Genomic DNA, 21,972 nt, shown 5'->3' with positions numbered 1-21,972 from the left:
CGAGATCCTCCTTCAGACGGAAGTTTTCTATCCTCCGACATCTAAACTAAATGTTCTGCACATGTCTGGTGACTTGAAAGCTAAATATTACAGATGTAGGAAATGTGAAACAAATGTGAATCAAATCAAAAAATGTGGGTCATATACAGAATCATGAAAGGGCAACAACCTGAAAAATTAACTCTGGCTCTCTCTCTCCTCTGGTGCCCCACACAAGCTGCCTAATCAAATTTCCTATTGCCATTCATGTGGTTTAACACTGCAGTCACTTTAAAAAAAAACAATTTTTAAATGAGCACAGCTTTAAAATACTTATCTGGTGGTAGAACTTTATTCACTGGAAATACAGTAACCACTCATTCTAATGGACGATGGAGGGGGTGGGGTGTGGGGCATGATGTCCATTATAAGAAAATAACTGCAGATGCTGGTACAAATCGAAGGTATTTATTCACAAAGTGCTGGAGTAACTCAGCAGGTCGGGCAGCATCTCGGGAGAGAAGGAATGGGTGACGTTTTGGGTCTGAAGAAGGGTCTCGACCCGAAACGTCACCCATTCCTTCTCTCCCGAGATGCTGCCCGACCTGCTGAGTTACTCCAGCACTTTGTGAATAAATACCATGATGTCCATTATTGCTGATTGTCCGTTATATCCAAGGAACCAAGTAAGGTATTACCATTGTATGTAGTTGAACCAAAGAACTGCAGATAATGGTTAATGCATAATGGGCTGGAGTGACTCAGCAGGTCAGGCAGCATTCCTGGAGAATATGGATAGCTGACGTCGGGACTAATTCAGTCTGCTGAGTTACTCCAGCACTTTGTGTCGTTTGGTGTTAACACTGGACGCCGATGCTGTTGGTCTCAACCAGCGAGCTCTCTCCACCCACCGCAGGGACCGGTTGACATGACCATTGTTGCGGCTCACGTTGTAGCCCCTTGGCCCGGCTATCTCTTCGGGCTGCTACCACTGACAGGCCACGCTCAGTCATTGTGCGGCTCCGTTCCCTCTCGTCCGCTGCCGCTTATTCCAGTCGGCCTTTGTTTTGTCCGCTTCCCACTCCACCACCGCCTCTTCCCCTCGCTTTATCCACTCCGCCACTCTCTCCTCCAAGGTGGAATATTTGGGTGATTCGGGGGGGGGGGAGAAGGAGGAGGAGGCGGCGCTGGAGAGGGCAGCGCGACAAAGCGACGGCCGACAGGAAGAAGCGGTGGCCGACGAGAGGGGAGGGAGCCCATGGTGACCGAACACGTCCTGTCGGTGGCAGCAGCTTGGAGAAAACGCTATCCCCAAGGGCTACAACGTGAGCCACAACAAAGCCGCGTCAACCTGGCCTGGAGAAAGCACTGTCCCCACGGCCTACAACGTGAGCCGCAACAACAGCCGCAACAACTAGAATGCGCATTGGGTGAAGTGGAGCTCGAAGGTGCACCTTATTAGCCAGGGGTGTAAGTGGCTGGGGAGGTGGTGCAAGTTACTGGTGCTGTCGGCAGGTCCATCCACCATAAGCAAAATCCATTATAAAGGGGTCCGTTAAGCCGAGGGTTTAGTTTGGTTTAGTTTAGTTTAGAGATGCAGCGTGGAAACAGGCCCTTTGGCCCACCTAGTCCGCACAGACCAGCGATCCTCACACATTAACACAAGCCTACACACACTAGGAACAATTTACACTTATACCAAGTATACAAACCCAAGCCAATTAACCTACAAACCTGTACGTCTTTGGAGTGCGGGGGGAAACCGAAGATCTCGGAGAAAACCCACACGGTCACGGGGAGAACGTACAAACTCCGTACAGACGGCGCCCGTAGTCGGGAATGAACCCGGGTCTCCGGCGCTGAATGTGCTGTAAGGCAGCAACTCTACCGCTGCGCCACTATGACGCCACTTTAGAGTCGTAGAATCATAAGCACGGAAACAGGCCCTTCGGCCCAACTCGTCCATTCCAACCAAGAAGAAGAAAAAAATCTTTTTATAATAATGAAGCATTTGAAGTGTTTCGCCTGCAAGTTTCATGTTCTCAATGATGGTCACATGTTTTGTTGGTGTGACAGCGATTGATCCGATTTCAACGCCTTCACACTGGCTCCCCTGATTGTCAACTCAATATTGACTGTTCTTCAAGCTTATTTATCTAAGCGGAAATATGTTGATGGTGATATGGGGTGAAATCTACCACAAGTATGTGAGCACATGATTCAGTTCACCATGACATCTCAGCTTTCTGTGTATGGAGCAGCAGGAGTGTTAACCAAATAAATATTTTAATAAAATGCTTTCAAAAAAAACTGTCCAGCCAGGGATGAATACCTCTACAGTCATGAGGATGACATAGGCAGTGAGATGTTTAAGCCAACCTCCTACTTGCTGCAGGCTGGGTAAAGGGAAAATTCCACACCAATAATAGCACAATTCTGTAACAGAGATAGGAACACCTTAGGGCACGTCACATCCACGCAACGAGCAAAATAACAGGCGCTACAGGGACAGAGGGACAAGCTACTTATTAGTTCATCTGCTCCTTTCCTATCCATGCACCTTTTCAGATAAATGTTGTAATTGTCCCCCACCTCAACTACTTCATCTGGCAACTTGTTCCATATACCCACCACCCTCTGCGTGAAAATATGCACATCAAGTCGTAGGAGCGGAATTGGGCCATTCGGCCCATCAAGTCTTTTCCGCCATTCAACCTTGGCTGATCTATCTTTCCCTCTCAACCTCATTCTCCTGCTGTCTCCCCGTAACCCCAGACACACTTACTAATCAAGAATCTATCAATCTCCACCTTAAAAATATCCATTGACTCTGGCCTCCACAGCCTTCTGTGGCAATGAATTCCACAGATTCACCACCCTCTGACCAACATTGCCCCGCAGGTTCCTAATATATCTTTCTCCTCTCAACTTAAACCTACATCCTTAGTTCTGAAGGGAAAAAGACTGTGCATTCACCCTGCCCGTTCTCCCGATGATTTTATACACCTCTGTAAGATCACTTCTCATGCTGCTGCACTCCAATGAATAAAGTCTTAACCTGCCCAACCTCTTCCCATGGTTCGGCCTGGAGTCCTGGCAATATTCACGTAAATCTTCTCTGCACCCTTTCCAGTTTAAGGCTATCTTTCCAAGATTAGCCAGAAAAAGTAGCATACCAGAGGACTGGGAGAAATTCAGAGTCCAGCAGAGGAGGACAAAGGGCTTAATTAGGAAAGGGAAAATAGACTATGAGGGAAAACTGGCAAGGAACATAAAAACAGACTGCAAAAGCTTTTATAGATATGTCAAGAGAAAAAGATTAGTTAAGGCAAATGTAGGTCCCTTGCAGTCGGAAACAGGTGAATTGATCATAGGGAACAAGGAGATGGCAGACCAATTGAACAAATACTTTGGTTCTGTCTTCACTAAGCAAGACATAAACCGTCTGCCGGAAATAGCGGGGGACCGGTGGTCTAATGAGATGGAGGAGCTGAGGGAAATCCTGGTTAGTCGGGAAGTGGTGTTAGGTAAATTAAATGGATTAAAGGCAGATAAATCCCCAGGGCCAGATAGGCTGCATCCCAGAGTGCTTAAGGAAGTAGCCTCAGAAATAGTGGATGCATTAGTGATAATTTTTCAAAACTCTTTAGATTCTGGAGTAGTTCCTGAGGACTGGAGGGTAGCTAATGTAACCCCACTTTTTAAAAAGGGAGGGAGAGAGAAAACGGGGAATTATAGACCAGTTAGCCTAACATCGGTAGTGGGGAAAATGCTAGAGTCAGTTATTAAAGATGTGATAGCATCACATTTGGAAAGTGGTGAAATCATCGGACAAAGTCAGCATGGATTTACCAAAGGCAAATCATGTCTGACGAATCTTATAGAATTTTTCGAGGATGTAACTAGTAGAGTGGATAAGGGAGAACCAGTCGATGTGTTATATCTGGACTTTCAGAAGGCCTTCGACAAGGTCCCACATAGGAGATTGGTGTACAAACTTAAAGCACACGGTATTGAGGGTTCAGTTTTGAGGTGGATAGAAAATTGGTTGGCGGACAGGAAGCAAAGAGTAGGAATAAACGGGTCCTTTTCGGAATGGCAGGCAGTGACTAGTGGGGTACCGCAAGGCTCAGTGCTGGGACCCCAGTTATTTACAGTGTATATTAATGATTTGGACGAGGGAATTGAATGCAACATCTCTAAGTTTGCGGATGACACGAAGCTGGGTGGCAGTGTTAGCTGCGAGGAGGATGCTAGGAGGCTGCAGAGTGACTTGGATAGATTAGGCGAGTGGGCAAATGCATGGCAGATGCAATATAATGTGGATAAATGTGAGGTTATCCACTTTGGCGGCAAGAACAGGAAAGCAGAGTATTACCTGAATGGTGACCGATTGGGAGAAGGGGAGATGCAACGTGACCTGGGTGTTATGGTGCACCAGTCATTGAAAGCAAGCATGCAGGTGCAGCAGGCAGTGAAGAAAGCGAATGGTATGTTGGCATTCATAGCAAGAGGATTTGAGTTTAGGAGCAGGGAGGTTCCGCTGCAGTTGTACAGGGCCTTGGTGAGACCGCACCTGGAGTATTGTGTGCAGTTTTGGTCTCCTAACCTGAGGAAAGACGTTCTTGCCTTAGAGGGAGTACAGAGAAGGTTCACCAGATTAATCCCTGGGATGGCGGGACTTGCATATGAGGAAAGACTGGATAGACTGGGCTTGTACTCGCTGGAATTTAGAAGACTGAGGGGGGATCTTATAGAAACATATAAAATTCTTAAGGGGTTGGAGAGGCTAGATGCGGGAAGATTGTTCCTGATGTTGGGGGAGTCCAGAACCAGGGGTCACAGCTTAAGGATAAGGGGGAAGTCTTTTAGGACCGAGATGAGAAAACATTTCTTCACACAGAGAGTGGTGAGTCTGTGGAATTCTCTGCCACAGAAGGTAGTTGAGGCCAGTTCATTGGCTATATTTAAGAGGGAGTTAGATGTGGCCCTTTTTGCTAAAGGGATCAGGGGGTATGGAGAGAAGGCAGGTACAGGCTACTGAGCTGGATGATCAGCCATGATCATATTGAATGGCGGTCAGGCTCGAAGGGCCGAATGGCCTACTCCTGCACCTATTTTCTATGTTTCTAGCAGGATGACCAATACTGAACACCAAACTCCAAGTGTGGCCTCACCAACTGTGACATAACTTTCCGAATTCTATACTCAATTTCCTGATTGAAGAAGGCCAGCGTACCAAAATCCTTCTTCACCACCCTTTTCACCTTCAATGCCACTTTCAGGGAACTATGTACTTGTACTCCTGGATCTCTCTGTTCTACGACACTCCCCAGGGCCCAACCATTCACTGCGAGGTTTCTCCTCTGATTTGACTTCACAACATACAACACTTCACACTTATCTGAATTAAACCATCTGCCATTCCTCAGCCCACTTGCCCAGCTGATCGAGATCCCACTGTAATTCTGGAAAACCATCTTCACTGTCAACGATGCCACCTATTTTGGTGCCATCTGCAAATGCGCTGATCATGCCTTGTACATTCTCATCCAAATTGCTGATACAGCTGACAAATGACGATGGGCCCAGCACTGATCCCTGAGGTACACCACTAGTCACAAGCATTCAGTCGGAAAAAAACAGCACTCCACCACCACCCTCCATTTTCAACGATTAGCCAATTCTGTATCCAGTTAGCTCGTTCTCCCTGCGTCCCATGTGATCTAACCTTCCACAGCAGCCCGCCAAGCGACCCACTTAAAAGTCGTGTTTATCGACTACTAGACCAAGTGGACCCGTTGGGCCCAAACCTCTCCTGCATTGGTGCAGCACCCTCTCCTTCCCCCCTCCCTCCCTACCCTCCCCCTCCTCTCCCCACTTCCCCTTCCCCCTCTCCATCCCCCTCAACCCCCCTTATCCACCTTCCTCCCCCTCTCTCCCTCCCCCCCACCTCCCTCCCCCTCCCTCCCTTCCTCCCTCCTCCGTCCTTAGGAGATAGATTTAAACTTTAAAATGTGAATAACTAAAAATATAACACCGATTTCAATAAAACTACTTGCTTTACCATTAAAGCGATGACGGTGAGTAAGGTGGGCCTAAAATTGTCAAGCTATCCTGTACCGTTTTGGCTGTAGTTCGATCACAAATAAACAAACAAACGAGAGTTTTAGTATACAGATGTCTACAGCCCTGCCCTCGTCAATCTTCTTGGATACTTCTCCAAAAAGATCGATCAATGTAGCGGGATATGAGCTCCCTTGCACAAACCATTGTTGACCGTCCCCATTGGGCCCCTGTGTTTTCAAATGGACGTATATCTTATCCCTCAGAATCCTCTCCAGTAACTTTCCAACCACAGATATCTGGCTTACTAGTCTATACTTCTCAGGTTTCTCTTCCCAGCTCTTCTGCACAGAATGTCCAGGTTCAGGAGCAACTTCTTCCCTGCAACTATCAGGCTAATAAACATCACAAGCTCCAACTAAGCTCCGAACTACATGGACTGCAATGGGCTACATAGACATCGTTTTTATCTTTGCACTATTATTGTTTATTATGGTGTTTGCAGAGGACTATGTTTACATATCTGTTGTGCTGCTGCAAGTAAGAATTTCATTGTTCCATTTCGGGACATTTGATAATAAAACACTCTTGACTTTCTTGCACATTAGCCACCCTCCACACTTCCAGCACTTCACCCATTTCTAACAATGAATCATTTGTTTCATCTTTTCATCATAGGGCGGCACGGTGGCGCAGCGGTAAAGTTGTTGCCTTACAGCGCTTGCAGCGCCGGAGACCCGGGTTTGATCCTGACTAGAGGTGCTGTCTGTATGGAGTTTGTACGTTCTCCCCGTGACCTGCGTGGGTTTTCTCCGAGATCTTCAGTTTCCTCCCACACTCCAAAGACGTACAGGTATGTAGGTAAATTGGCTTGGTAAATGTAAACTAATTGCCCCATGTGTGTGTAGGATAGTGTTAATATGCGAGAATCGCTGGTCGGCACGGACCCGGTGGGCCGAAGGGCCTGTGTCCGCGCTGTATCTCTAAACTAAACTAAAATCTGAGGCTCCTGTAATTTTTTCTCTAGCTCCTGGTGTCCTTGAATCTACCTGACCAGGCCCAAGTGATTTATCCACCTTCCTACATTTTTACCTGCTGGTGAAAGATGGTGTAATTGCTCTGGGATGTTTAGAGATGTGCTAACAGCTCATTGATTAGCTCACCATTGACCATTTTGAACAAGTAGCAGTCACAGATAGACACAAAATGATGCAGTAACTCCGCTGGTCAGGCAGCACCTCCGGAGAAGAGGAATAGATCATGTTTCGGGTCGAGACCCTTCTTTCTTCAGCTCGACCCGAAACGTCACCTATTCCTTTTATCCAGAGATGCCGCCTGACCAGCTGAGTTACTCCAGCATTTTGTGTCTATCTTTGGTGTGAACCAGCATCTGCAGTTCCTTTCTATACAAGTGCCAGCTGCAGCATGATTCAGCAGTGCCAGGGTCCTGGGCTGATTGTGGAGCGTGCAAAGGAAAATATCAGGCAAATCCCATAGGTTTGAATGAGAAGAGTGGAAGCCGGTGGTGATACTAGAACTGTTGAAAGGACAACACCGCTTTGTAAGAAAAAACAGACAATTATTGAAACCTTCAGGATTAACACGATGAATCAGTAAAAGACCCGGAGCCACGGCTTTTACAAATGGGCGACAGAAATGGATCACAATGTTTCTTCCTCACAACCTACCTTGAAAGTAGCCTGCAGCAGCTTGCTCTTGCGGGTGACGTTTTTACATCTGTTGGGTGTGACTTTCTTGGCCTGTGTTCTGGATGGTAGTTTTGCAGGTAGAGAGGCTTCGCTGGGAAATAACCTCTCCCTGTGCAGTAGTGGCCGAAGGTCAGATTCACATCGGCGCCAGATTGTTACCTCTGCTCCCCCCTTTGTGTTCTTCAGCTTTTTGTTCTTTTCCACTGCCTTCAGTCCCTTCTTCTTCGTTGCCGGGAGCCTCTCATTCTTCTTCACTGCGCTGCCAGCGTCCTGGCTGTGTTTGATGGGGCGCTTTTTGATCTTCACGTCCCCGTCCACGCTGGGCAATCCAAGGATACCTGGAAGGGAGAAACCCATCTGGTCTCAATTCAGTGGAATCAAGGTGCACTGGTAGGAAGCTACTGAGAACTGCTACCACCAGGTTCAAGAACAGCTACCCCCCCCCCATCAAACCTCAGGCTCTTGCACCACCCTGTACACCCCTAACCACAATACTACCTCAGCACCACAATAACGTATGCAACAACCAGTGACAGTGATTATACGTCAAGATAGATACAGATACACTACCATGGGCTTTGTATAAGGCTGCCTTCTGCACTTTAACTTGCATTATTACATAATAACCACATTATATAAATGTAACCATATTATTACAATATATTATAATACTATAATAATATATATTATATACAATAATAATAAATTGTATATATTATTATAGGTTATATGGAATAACCGATAATTTAGTATGTCATTGGTTGGCGTATACTCATTTGTTGTGTTGTTGAGTTAATGTACCTATAAAGCTGCAGCAAGTAAGAATTTCATAGTTCCAATCCTGGTGCAAATGATGATTGAATACTCTGGACTTGACTTGAAATACGTCTGCCAACTGGAACATATCTATAATAGTTTTCTGAGACTCACTTGGGTAGTTTGTCGTGGTGGGGGATTGGTCACCTACACTGAAAAATATCGTGAGGGAAATTCAGGGTTAATACAGCATTATGTTGAAAGACTGGGGCGACTAGGCTTGTATACACTGGAATTTAGAAGGATGAGAGGAGATCTTATCGAAACGTATAAGATTATTAAGGGGTTGGACACGTTAGAGGCAGGAAACATGTTCCCAATGTTGGGGGAGTCCAGAACAAGGGGCCACAGTTTAAGAATAAGGGGTAGGCCATTTAGAACTGAGATGAGGAAAAACTTTTTCAGTCAGAGAGTTGTGAATCTGTGGAATTCTCTGCCTCAGAAGGCAGTGGAGGCCAATTCTCTGAATGCATCCAAGAGAGAGCTAGATAGAGCTCTTAAGGATAGTGGAGTCAGGGGGTATGGGGAGAAGGCAGGAACGGGGTACTGATTGAGAATGATCAGCCATGATCACATTGAATGGTGGTGCTGGCTCGAAGGACCGAATGGCCTCCTCCTGCACCTATTGACTATTGTGTAAATGTTGATTTGCAAGTTGCCCCTGTGCACAATGGTGGACAAAAAAAAAGAGACTTCACCAAAGTGAATCCCTTTCTCCAAACTTTTCGAGAGCAGCAGTTCTTTGAATAGATTGTGATGGCCATTTGAAAGCAGCACCAAGTCAAAGATTAAACTAACTAATTTTGAACAGACAGTTTTGTTCACCCCCCCCCCCCACCACCCTACCCCTTAGAAGAAAAAAAATCATAACTTGGATTGGAGATATATGGTAGCAGTTATGTGAGCTAGGTGGTCCCCATTAACAGGTTTTCTTGCAAAGTACATTTTAGGAGGCTTTTGTTTGGAACTTTTATGGGTGTCATTGACAGCTGGGTTCTCGGTCTGCGGTGAAAGTCATACTTTCGTCAATGGGCAACAAAAGGCAAATTTAAAGAGGAAGAGCAGCTCCCGGCCAAGTGTTTAACCGTTAAAGTGTGCGCCCACTGACCGTGTTAGCGAATGTGCTGATTTGAGCCGGGAAACAAAATGTCAACATTTGGTACCTGTGGGTTCCAAACTCATCTGTGAGCCATGGCACAGCTGACAGGATATGGACAAAGGGAGCAGCGTCTACTGCTTATCCCTGGTTCCATCTGCACTGCTGACAGGGCCACGTTAGAGGGCAGTTAGTGGCAGCCATGATGGTCTGGGTATGGAGTCACACAGAGGTCAGATTAGATAAGGACAAAAACTTTCCTTCACCAAATGGTATTGGTAAATTAAGTGAGGTGTTTACTCCAATCCAGTGGTTTTGTGCCTAGCATTTCTAACATTAATTTTCATATTCTAGGTATACTTAGTCATGGAGTCACACAGCATGAAAACAGGGCCTAGGACCCAACTTGCCCACATCAACCAACATGTCCCGTCTACCCTAGTACCACTTGCCTGCATTTGGCCCATATCCCTCCAAACCTGTCCTATCCATGTGCCTGGCTAATTGCTTCTTAAACGTTGCGATAGTCCCTGCCTCAACTACCTCCTCCGGCAGCTCGTTCTCGAATCGCCCACTCTGGGCAAGAAACTGTGCGTCCACCCGATCTATTCCTCCCAGGATTTTATACACCTCTAGAAGATCACCCCTCATCCTCCTGCGCTCGAGGGAACAGAGTCCCAGCCTGCGCAACCCCTCCCCATAGCTCAGACCCTCGAGTCCTGGCAAACCTAATTAATTTGATTTAAACTTTTTACAGTCCAAGATCTCTGCCTCCCAGGCCAGTAATACTAATCACTACTGTACCATTCCGAGTGTAACAAGGAGGATTTATAGGGGAGTGGGTTAGCGTTCACATCTGCCCTCTCATGCCAGGCAGGCAAATAAAAGGGGATCAAAGCTAAACAATAGCCCACAATCTCCTCAGCAAATGGTTGAAATCTGAGTGTGAATAATTGCTTCATTGCCAGAGCAAATGACACAAGATACTTTATAAATTATTACCTGTGACAGCTTGGGCAATCCACGAGTCATGAACATCAACAGGGATACAGAGCTGTGATACATCCAAATAGAATGGCTAAAGTGGGACTAATGTGGGCAGCACAGTGGCGCAGCTGGTAGAGCTGCTGCTCACAGCGCCAGAGATCCGGGCTCAATCCTGATCTTTGTGGAGTTTGTATGTTCTCCCTGTGGCCGCGTGGGTTTCCTGCGGGTGCTCAGGTTTCCTCCCGCATCCCAAAAACGTTGGGGTAACTGTAGGTTAACTGGCCTCTGTAAACTGGCCTCTGTAAATTGCCCCTACTGCGTAGGCAGTAGATGAGAAAGTGGAATAACACAGAGTGAATGTGAATGGGTGATCAATGGTCAGCATAGACTCGGTGAGCTGAAGGGCCTGTTTCTATGCCATATCTCAAAACAAAACGAAAAAGAAACGAAAAAAATATTCAAGGGAGAAAACAAGGAAACCCATACCGATGCGTGTAGGAAGGAGCTCCAGATGCTGGTTTAAACCGAAGAACGACACAAACAACTGGAGTAACTCAGTGGGTCAGACAGCATCTCTGGAGAAAAGGAATAGGTGACGTTTTAGGTTGAGACCCATACCGATAATATTAATTAACTTCTGAGAGAGGGGATAAGGAAAGAGGAAGCTGATGTCTGGAAATTGGATCACACCTAATTTTGGTGAGCTGAAGTACTGTTTTTCTATTGTGCTGGTGCCAAACTGAATCCCTCTCAAGACATTGTGAAGTTGATTGAAAACAAGTGTGCAACAGCATTAGGATGCTTTCCATCCAGAAGGAAGTGCTAAGGCAGGATATACTTGGATCCCAACACAACCAAGCTAATTTCAAAACTGCTGCTGACAAATTGCTGTGTGGCAGTCAAAGGCAGCAGCTCTTAAAGGCACACTCCCCACCACAGCAACAATACACACACAATCCCATTCCGCTCTCCCCTTCACCCCCTCTGCCCCGCCACCAGATTCAGCGTACTCACACCAGGGACCAGTTATAATGGCCGATTAACCCTATCCACCTGCATCCATTTGAAACGTTGGAGGAAATTGGAGAACTCTGAGGCAACCCAGCCAGTCACTGGGGGAACATGCAAACTCCACGCGGTCAGCACCAGAGATTGGGATTGAACTCGGATCACTAGACGTATGAAGCAACAGCTCCATTAGACGTCCCTCCAGTCTTCCTGTTGTATTTTCTGGTCGCTGGGTTTTGGGTCTTCCCATTGCTCTCTCTCTCTCTCCCTCTCCCTCTCTCTCTCTCCCTCTCTCTCTCTCCCTCTCTCTCTCTCTCCCTCTCTCTCTCTCCCTCTCTCTCTCTTTCACTGGCTGTGGTTGTCTGCTGGTCATGGTGTGCTCCAAACCCGGAGATTACAAATCAACCTGGTGTGGAGTCTACTGCAGCGCACACATGGCTAAATGATGGCAGCACATTCCCATTTTCAGGAAATCACTGGCGTTCTCCATTCGTCTTCTTGTTATTGTTCTGTGGCTGCCAGTGGGCCGATACAGTATGGAGTACATGGAAATAGAAGGTATCTCTTGTCCCTCAAAGCCAATCCCTCAGGGAGCTCCCTGAAAGCATGTCACAGGCCGTGAGAACGTTCTTCTTACAATCTACAATGACCCTACATAATCGCGGGCTTTCAGGAACATGATTGCCATCAATGGCAGGCTGTACTTTGGCAAAACCAGCAGTGAGGGCAGATCCCAATGCACAAGATGTCAAGGGATGCACACTGAACAAAACCATGCATCGTTGTCCTCCCGTATGTACACAGCCTGAGTGACCACTTTAGTGCTACACAGGGCAGCAAAACTGTAATATTAGGCAGGGATCAGAGGACACTGCTTGGATGATCCCAAGGCCAGGATGCTGAGAGTTATCATGACCATCATCTCCAGATCCAAGAGCATGCTGAAGAGAAGGTGGTGCAGCGGTAGAGTTTCTGCCTTATAGCGTCAGTGGCCCGGGTTCGATCCTAACTATGGGTGTTGTCTGTATCGTGTGTGTACGCCCCCCCCGTGACTGTATTGTGTGGGTTTTCCCCAGGTGCTTAAGATTCCTCCCACACTCCAATTTGTAGGTTAATCAGCTTTGGTAAAGATTGTAAATTGTCCCTAGTGTGTAGGATCGTACTGGTGTACGAGGATCGCTGGTCGGAGAGGACTTGGTCTGTATTCCTGTTTCCTGTATCGCTAAACTAAACTGAACTAAAAAACTAATCTAAATCGTCGCACAAAATATTAACAGATCTCAGTGACAGCAGCTTTTGTAAACCTGAAACAGTGTGATCATTACTTTGAGAAATTTATTCACAAAATGCTGGAGTAACTCAGCAGGTCAGGCAGCATCTCAGGAGAGAAGGAATGAAGGAAGGAATGGGTCACAAAATGCTGGAGTAACTCAAGTAGGATCCTGAGTCCTTACAACCTCTCAGGGGGTTGGGTCTTCACTCCTCTGCCCTCAAGGCCCTGCCTGACTTTCCCTGGGCCATTTGTGAAGCCAGGCCCAAAGCTTCCATTTGAAAGAGTTGCCACCATTATGACCACTGTGGCGTTCATGGAAAGATTTGCTCAGAGCTAAATGCTTCAGCAAAAGCTCTTTGCTAGCTGGGGCGCACTCTGAAGACTCCAGGAAATGCTGGAGAGGTCTGCAGTCAGATCCCTAGTTGCCATGATAGTCATCCCAATGTCAACTGAGTGTTCCTTTCCGTGGTACTTAGATGAAGAATGCAAAGCATTTTGCTTCTTGTTTTCTTGTTGCTGTTCAAAGACTATTCTCTGGAGCTTTCAGCTGCAATATATGCCACATGGGCTTGAAACGTGCATGGTACATTGACTGGCATCACTGGGTTGCTCCTGATGATGCCAACATGTTTGGCATGCTGATGTTCATTGCGATGAGGAGTGAGTGCCCTGTTCAATTTAGCAATTGGCACAATTTCACCCAGAAATGATTACTAATGCAATTTGCTCTAGTTACAATTGATTTTGAATTCCACAATGCAGTAAGAAACAGCACCAGAGATCTAATTTCTTGGCATCAGTACCTTTGTGCTCGGAGTCTGCAGTGGCCTGGCACAATGAATGGTGTATGCAGCAAGTGGAGATGGTTAAAGCAGCAGAAGAAGGGTCCCGACTTGAAACGTCACCAACCCACGCTCTCCAGGGATGCTGCCTGGCCCGCTGAGTTACTCCAGTATTTTTTTGTCCTTTAATGGTTCAGTGATTCTGTTCATGCCACCACAGACTTAAGAACGAGGAAGACATTGCTTGAGTTCAAGGGAAGTGGAGGATTGAGATCAAGATTACGCCATAATTCCTTGCACCCCTGCAATCAGTCTGAAGAAGGGTCCCGATCCATGTTCTCCAGGGCTGCTGCCTGACCCGCTGAGTTACTCCAGCACTTTGTACCTTTTTCTGTAAACCAACATCTGCAGTTCCTTATTTCTCCATTATAATTTACTTCCTATGTCATGATCAAAGTTACTAGAGAAACAAGATGGACCACTCCGTTGAATTCGCCTATACTGAAGTGTAGTACGCAAAGGAGACATTTTAGTAGGCAAAACCCGCCGTTCGCTCTGCCCCTCGCTGTGTAATCAGTGTTTTGGGGGGACAGTATGTGTGATGATACCATTAAAATGCAGAATATATCTCATCTATCAATTCACAGAGTTTTGTTATTTTTCTTTTAAAATGTTTCTGCAAGTTTCTGCCTACTAAAATGGCGCCGTGATGTACCACGGTTTTTAGGGTCGAGTGGTCTATCTTGCTCCTCTAGTATCTTTGGTCACGGCTGAAACTGTGATGCTTTGTTTAGACTGCCTTTGAAGATCCTTACCTATCCGGTTTCAAATCTTCACCGGCTGTGTAATATAATCTGTAATGGTCATACAAGGTCACTGATCTTTGATTACATACCCAAAAGGCCTTGTCTTTCCTTTTTTTTCTTTGCTTTCTGGTTGGCTTCCAGCTTCACAATGGAGGATGGTGATGGACCGGTCTCCGCGGCGGTGAGTGCTGTCGAGTAGTCTGTGTGGAGTCCAGCGTTGGAGTCTTTCACTGGCAACTCAAGAGTGCCATCACTGCCATCTGCACTGTTATAGTTGTGCTCATCCTCACTCAAATCTGGAGCTGAGAAAGGTGTAAAGAGCAAATTAGCCACGAATCCACGCCAACCAGGATGCCTATCCCATTGGCCTGCAGTCTTCCCATGTCTAGAGTTATACAGCGTGGAAACAGGCCCTTCGGCCAAACTTGCCAACACTGACCAACATGCCCCATCTCCACTAGTCCCACTTGCCTGTGTTTGGCCCATATCCCTCTAAACCTGTCCTATCCATGTACCTGTCTAATTGCTTCTCAAACATTCCATTAGTCCCTACCTCAACTCCCTCCTCCGGCAGCTTGTTCTATACACCCACTGCCCTTTGTGTGAAAAAGGTTATCCCTCAGATTCCTATAAAACCTTCCCCCCTTCACCTTAAACCTGTGTCCTCTGGTTCTCGCGATTCCCCTACTCTGGGCAAGAGATTATGCGTCCACTCATTCGATTCTTCTCATGATTTTGTACACCTCTATAAGATCACCTCTCATCCTCCTGCACTCCAGGGAAAGGAGTCATAGCCTGCTCAACTTTAGCTCAGACCCTCAAGTCCTGGCAACACCCTTATAAATGTGGGAGTGCAACGTAAGTTCACCAGGTTAATTCCCGGGATGGCGGAACTGACATATGATGAAAGAATGGGTCAACTGGGCTTGTATTCACTGGAATTTGGAAAGATGAGAGGGGATCGTACAGAAACATATAAAATTCTTAAGGGATTGGACAGGCTAGATGCAGGAAAAATGTTCCCGATATTGGAAGAGTCCAGAACCAGGTGTCACAGTTTAAGAATAAGGGGTAGGCCATTTAGGACTGAGACGAGGGAAAACATTTTCACCCAGAGAGTTGTGAATCTGTGGAATTCTCTGCCACAGAAGGCAGTGGAGGCCAATTCACTGGATGTTTTCAAGAGAGAGTTAGATTTAGCTCTTAGGGCTAAAGGAATCAAGGGATATGGGGAAAAAGCAGGAACGGGATACTGATTTTGGATGATCAGCCATGATCATATTCAATGGCGGTGCTGGCTCGAAGGGCCGAATGGCCTACTCCTGCACCTTTGTTTCTATGCAAATCTTTTCTGTACTCTTTTCTACTCCTGTCTTTTCCAAGTGCCTCACCATGTGCCTTTTATAAGGTATGTAACTATATCTGCCTCTGAGCACTTACACTGGCAGCTCATCCCATACAATCACCACACTCTTGCTCCTCAGATCCCGTTGTGTATTTGCTTATACCTTTACAATTCAATCATTCAGACAATATGAGAGGCATAGCTAGCTAGGGTCGAGAGTCAGACCCTTATTCCCAAGGTGGAAATATCCGACACGAGAGGGCATGGGTATACGGTGAGAGGGGGAACGTTTCGCAGGGCAAGGTTTTTTGCAGAGAAAGTGATGGGGGCTGGAACGCACTGCCAGGGGTAATAGTGGGGGCAGATATGATAGTGGCATTTAAGAGGCTTTTGGACCGGCCCCTGCAAGTGGAGTGAATAGAGGGAAATGGATCATGTACAAACCAAATTAATCTGTGCTGTGATGGATACCTACAGTCAGGCGGGAGTGTCCGACAGAGATTGTTCAACAACAATAGCTGAGGACAGTTGAAGCTGAGACATCGGTTGAATGTCTAAGTGACCCTGTAAACCATTGCAGCTGGAGGCAACATACCAGCATCTGAGGAGAACCCGTCGCTCTCTGTGGACATCCATTCCTTTTCATGCAGTGTTGCCTGGACCTCCAGCTTCCGCTTCTTCACGGTGCATTTCTGTACGTTGACCCCGACTGCCTTTCTCTTCTGCTGAATGCCAGGTTTCTTTTTAATGATGGAGTTGGCCTTCTGAACCACCTTGTTCTTTGCAAAATTAGCTTTAGTGCTTGACATGCCATCCTCTTCTCCCGATTCCGCTTTCAAGCCTGCAATTTGAAAACGATGTCGGCATCTTCAATTCTCATTCAATTGATAAATTACAAAGTTTAGATTTTGCCTGCGCACATTTCCTGCCCGCGAATAGTCTTCTTCCTGTGCCAGTTTCTATTGTCAATACTGCAAGACTGCTCCTTCATTCTAACCAAGCCAACTTCTCCATGTGCCTGAAAGTTGCGACTATCAGTGATACCAAGAGTAAAGTTATTAGTTATAAAATGGAGATTTTCAACATGCCAACCAAATGTCATCAGTCTGTTCTGCTCTAATTAACCATGACCTCTAACCCTTCTTCACTTACCCCTCACATGCAATGCCATTGAAGATTGCCCAGTTAATCTGTATAATTTACAAATGCATACCTGAAGAAATTGTTTGACAAAAACGAGTTCAGTAAATTCCTGAAAACTGTCACTTTTTATAGAAACATAGAAAAAATAAGTGCAGGAGTAGGCCATTCGGCCTTTCGAGCCAGCACCGCCATTCAATATGATCATGGCTGATCATCCACAATCAGTACCCCGTTCCTGCTTTCTCCCCATATCCCTTGATTCCGTTAGCCCTAAGAGCTACACCTAACTCTCTCTTGAAAACATCCTGTGAATTGGCCTCCACTGCCTTCTGTGGCAGAGAATTCCACAACTCTCTAGGTAAAAAAGTCACAACTCTCTAGGTAAAAAAGTTTTTCTTCATCTTAGTTCTAAATGGCCTACCCCTTATTCTTAGGTGATTTTCAACGATTCCTTTGAACAATTCCAGGTCCCCTAAGCTCAGCTGCTTGCAAAAGATGATCTGGATTTAAAGTTAAACACTGTAATCCATAAACGTGCCTTAGCACAGATATTTTAAAGTTGCAAACTTATTGTTTTGGAGTGAAGAACAGGGAGCTTTCTGTGAGAAATATAATTGAAAGGTTCAATTAGGAAGAGAGAAAGGCTGTCTTTTTCAGCCATGATCGAATGGCGGTGCAGACTCGATGGTCCGAAGATCCTAATTCTGCTCTTATGTCTTATGGTCTTATTTTCCTGGTATCTCTGCTGATGTAAAAGGAGTGGGATTAGTAGCAGAGGGATGTTTATACCTCGTTAAGTTTAGCTTAACTTTGAAACATGCGCACAAGCATATTATGCACGTTTTTCCATTCATTTCTGTAAAATATATGAATCGATTCCCCAGATGGACACAAAAAGACTGAAGAAGGATTTCGATCCGAAACGTCGCCTACCCTTTCCTCCAGAGATGCTGTCCCACCCACTGAGTTACTCCAGCTTTTTGTGCCTACCTTTGGTTTAAACCAGCATCTGCAACTCCTTCCTGCACAGTCCCCCAGTCGTGAGGAAAGGCTACAGTCAGAATTATTGCCTTCTCGCATTCCCTGTGTTTCTAACATTTTCCAGACCCACTTCAGTTTTCAATTTTGAGAATTAACGCAGGTCCCTAATCCTGCAACAGCGCGCTCACCCATTTCAGGAGCCGCTGTCGTCTGCTTTGCTCTCTCCAGGCTGTGACTGACTGGGAACATCTTTGGTTTTCCCAGTTGCTTCTGGATCTTGCCGGGCAGGGCTGACACTTTCGCTCTGAAGGGACTGACGATGCTGGCAGACTTCAAGATGGCCGCCGTGTGCGATTTATTTGCAGGCTTGGCCAGCACCTTTGGCTTTGTGCTGGGGCTGTACTTTCCCAACTTCGACACGAGGCTGGCTTGAGGGGCTTCCTTCTTTGCTCTCGGTTTAATCTAGAAGAAAGCCATGTTTTGTGAAAGATGAAAAAAAGGACATAATTGTGACATATGTTACTGCTGTGTATTTTGAGAATTAATTCTTTGCAACAACATCAAAGCTAATCTTACACCAGAATTCCAATTCAGCAATGCTGCTTCGACAAGCCAACCATTTTAAAACATTCACGTTGCACACTTTAATGTATTGAATTTATCTGGCAAGCTATATTCACGATTTAATGATGCATGACCCAATTGTGTCTAACTAAATTGCTCTACTGGGCTGTTAACCTATGACATAATTCTCAAATGGAACCAAAGCCCTTAACACATACATCCAAAAGATAATGAAACTGTTCCGATGTAAAGAATGCAGGATGAGAATGTTCCATTTCCATACCATGTCCCCCTCCCACCCAACTCAGGTTAATGAAGGGGAACAGGATGCAAATGTGCCTTTCGCAATGGGTGGTGAATTTGTGGAATTCATTGGCACAGAAGGCTGTGGAGGCCAAACCAATGGATATCTTTAAGGCGGAGATTGACAGATTCTTGATTAGCACGGGTGTCAGGGGTTATGGGGAGAAGGCAGGAGAATGGTGTTGAGAGGGAGAGATAGATCAGCCATGATTGAATGGTGGAGTAGACTTGATGGGATAAATGGCCTAATTCTGCTCCTAAAACTTATGAACTTATGACGTTTGTGTTTTGTTTTATTCATTTACTGCCCATCTCTAAATATCTTTCAATGTGGAGTGGCGTTATCTTCTTGAACTACTATAATCTCAAAGTAAAGGGCATTTTAAGGTAATGAGTGAACCAGATTTTGTGAGTGAATTCACACACAGGCTACACTAGGAAAGACAACAGATTTTCTTATCCGAAGGTCATTAGTTACCTAAACGGGTTTGTCCAATATTTCAGGAGTTTCTTCATCACTTTTATTGATGCTAGCTTTATTACTCCATATTTTCTAATTAAACGAATGCAAGTTCTATAACTGCTATGTTGGGATTTGCACTCAGATAGTCAGATTATTAGGTCAGGCCTCAGGTTTATGAGCCTGGTGGCTTAACTACCAAGTTACTGTTCCCAAAGAGATAAAACTGACAAATGCGTTCAATGAAGTAATACCCAGAGAAAGATGACAATCTTTCCTGGGCACTGAGGGAGATTTGTGGGATGAGATTCCATGGTTCCATCGGAATCCCCATACACTGTGTTATTGATGAGCCACATATATTTGGAAACAGATGAACAAGGTGCCCACTTTCAATCGAGGTGGCAAAAAAACCTAATATAATTAACTTACTGATAAATTCTATTCCATTAACATGTTAAAAAAAAGGAATTCAATCCGGTGTATTGCTGCAACACCACACTTTCTATTCATGGATGGAGGTTTCTACATTAACAGTATGCGATTTTTCACTTTTATTTCTTTGGTCTGCCATTTTATGTTTTCAAAACGCTTGTTTCCAACTGAACAACCGAATGAAGTTAACCAATAGGGCAAAATGTGGCTGTTCTGACCCTATCCTTTAGTCTCCTTTCAATTGCTCAATAGGTTCTGCCCATGTACATGGACTAGGCGACAGCTGGTCTGTGAAGCCCATCGGAAGCTTCACGCACAGCACTTACATTTGCGATGGATCTGCAAGTTCATTGGCGAAAGAAAAAAAGTTTCAAACAAAATTACACTGCCATAAGATGTTATTGTTTTAGCTTTTGAAAGGAAGCCCTGACTTAACATTGGAAATATCCTTACACAGTAGGATTTACTGCCCCAATGAAGTTCTTCTACCTTCAACCTGCCCTCTTCCCCCCCAGCACCTGCTGTTGAAGGGAAGTTGCATTTCCGTGATACTGTTCATTGCCCCAGAGAATCTCAAAGCTCTTTGAAGTTTTTTAAAAATGTGATTATTTATCTGAACATTGCTGACAATTATCACCCATCCCTAATTGTCTTTGAGAAGGTAATGGTATTTTCGAAGGGTTATCGCTGTGGTGGAAGCAGACTGTTGCCAACTCTCCAGAACCCTACTTCTTCCTGCCTCTGTCCATTCTCTCTTCCCGTCTCCCTTTGTTCTTTCCCATTTATATCCAACTCCGATGCCAACTCACACATCCCAAATCTTGCTGAGGAGATCTTTTGTAACTGCGCTGAGACGACCGAAAGAAGTGGCAAGCTTAGGAGGCCTCGCTCGGGTAGAGTGGGGCTTCAACAACGAGGCCAGTCCTGTCTTTGTCGGATGTCCACATGCACACTACCTCAGGAGACGTCACAGGAATAGTGATCTCTGAAGGATCACTACAGTGATCTCTGAATGGTTTCTCTACCCCTATGCCAGGGCGCTGGTGCTCATTTTCCAACTAGCGACCAGATGGGCGATGTTGCTGGAGCAAATGTCTTCAGACTTTCTAGAGAATAGTGTGGAAACAGGCTCTTCGGCCCACCGAGTCTGCGCCGATCAGCAATCACCCCGCACACCAGCACTATCCTACACACTAGAGACAATTTACAATTTTACCGAAGCCAATTAACATACAAACCTGCACGTCTTTGGAGTGTGGGAGGAAACCGGAGCACCCGGAGAAAACCCACCCGGTCACAGGGAGAACGTACAAACTCCGTACAGACAGCACCCATTGCCAGGATCGAACCAGGGTCTCTGGCGCTATAAGGCAGCAGCTCTACCGCTAAACCAGCTGTCCTGCAGGGTGTGTCTTCTGCAAAGTACCATTTAGTAACTGAGCCTTGCCCCGCTGTATTACGCACACATTCGTTCTTTAACAGCACGATATATTCACTGACCTCTGAGCATGTCTTATGGTCACCATCTTCCTGTTCTTTGCCTTCCCTCCCAGCGAGTTTGCACTTCTTCTTCTTGGGCTCCACTTCATTCCTCAGTTCCTCACAGAGGAGAGTCAAACCCGTCCTGATGGACCTGGAATAGAATAAATCAGAGGCTGCCTTCAGTGTGCTGCATCATCTACGGCGATCGCTGTAACAAACACCCATGAACAGGCCCGCCAGTACTTTTGTGCAGCGCAGAACCAGCTTGGTGCAGTAATGCCTGAATCTCTAATTGAACTTGATCACCATTAGATAATTCGCCGTGGCTTTTGAACAGTTCAATAGATGGATTTCTACGCTGAGCCATGCAGCATTAAGTTTCTAATTGACCACTGGGAACATCGAGCCTGAGGAATTTGCTCTTTTCCGAGAACCAGGTATATCTTTCATTGATTTCTCTCCATTTCCCCCCCCCCCAGCCCCCAACTCTCTTTTTCACCAAAACGCAGTGACGGATATTATATGATAAGCAAAATGTGCAGAGCAGATGGTAGGAACCCGTGCTTTCCATATGTTTCAATCACCTTTACACCGTAGCAACGTATTCGGTTCAGGGTCAGATTAATTATGATGACCAAAAATTGCTCTCTCAGCACTTGCACTCACCTCTGCTCATGAGTCAAGCTTGTGCTTTGAGCAGGATTCAATTACCACCCTGCTGCAAGTGTTGCAGTTTT

At 45.8% G+C, this 21,972-nt stretch overlaps 1 protein-coding gene across 7 annotated transcripts in view; it reads right to left on the bottom strand.

The window, feature by feature from the left end:
- bahcc1b (BAH domain and coiled-coil containing 1b) overlaps positions 1-21,972 on the bottom strand; it is a 303,723-nt gene that overhangs the window by 62,187 nt on the left and 219,564 nt on the right. For 6 of the 7 annotated variants that reach the window (XM_078401266.1, XM_078401265.1, XM_078401267.1 and 3 more), the window contains 5 exons: positions 21,254-21,386; positions 18,180-18,453; positions 16,463-16,708; positions 14,612-14,824; positions 7,734-8,092 (listed from right to left, as the gene is read on the bottom strand). In XM_078401266.1, coding sequence (XP_078257392.1) covers positions 7,734-8,092; positions 14,612-14,824; positions 16,463-16,708; positions 18,180-18,453; positions 21,254-21,386 — 1,225 coding nt within the window. The remainder of the gene's footprint in view (positions 1-7,733; positions 8,093-14,611; positions 14,825-16,462; positions 16,709-18,179; positions 18,454-21,253; positions 21,387-21,972) is intronic. The other variant, XM_078401272.1, reaches the window with a different exon arrangement.

This window comes from Rhinoraja longicauda, chromosome 6, assembly GCF_053455715.1.
Source record: "Rhinoraja longicauda isolate Sanriku21f chromosome 6, sRhiLon1.1, whole genome shotgun sequence".
Lineage (NCBI taxonomy): Eukaryota > Metazoa > Chordata > Chondrichthyes > Rajiformes > Arhynchobatidae > Rhinoraja > Rhinoraja longicauda.
The sequence above is the reverse complement of the archived record's forward strand: the minus strand, read 5'-3'. Positions and strand labels throughout refer to the sequence as shown.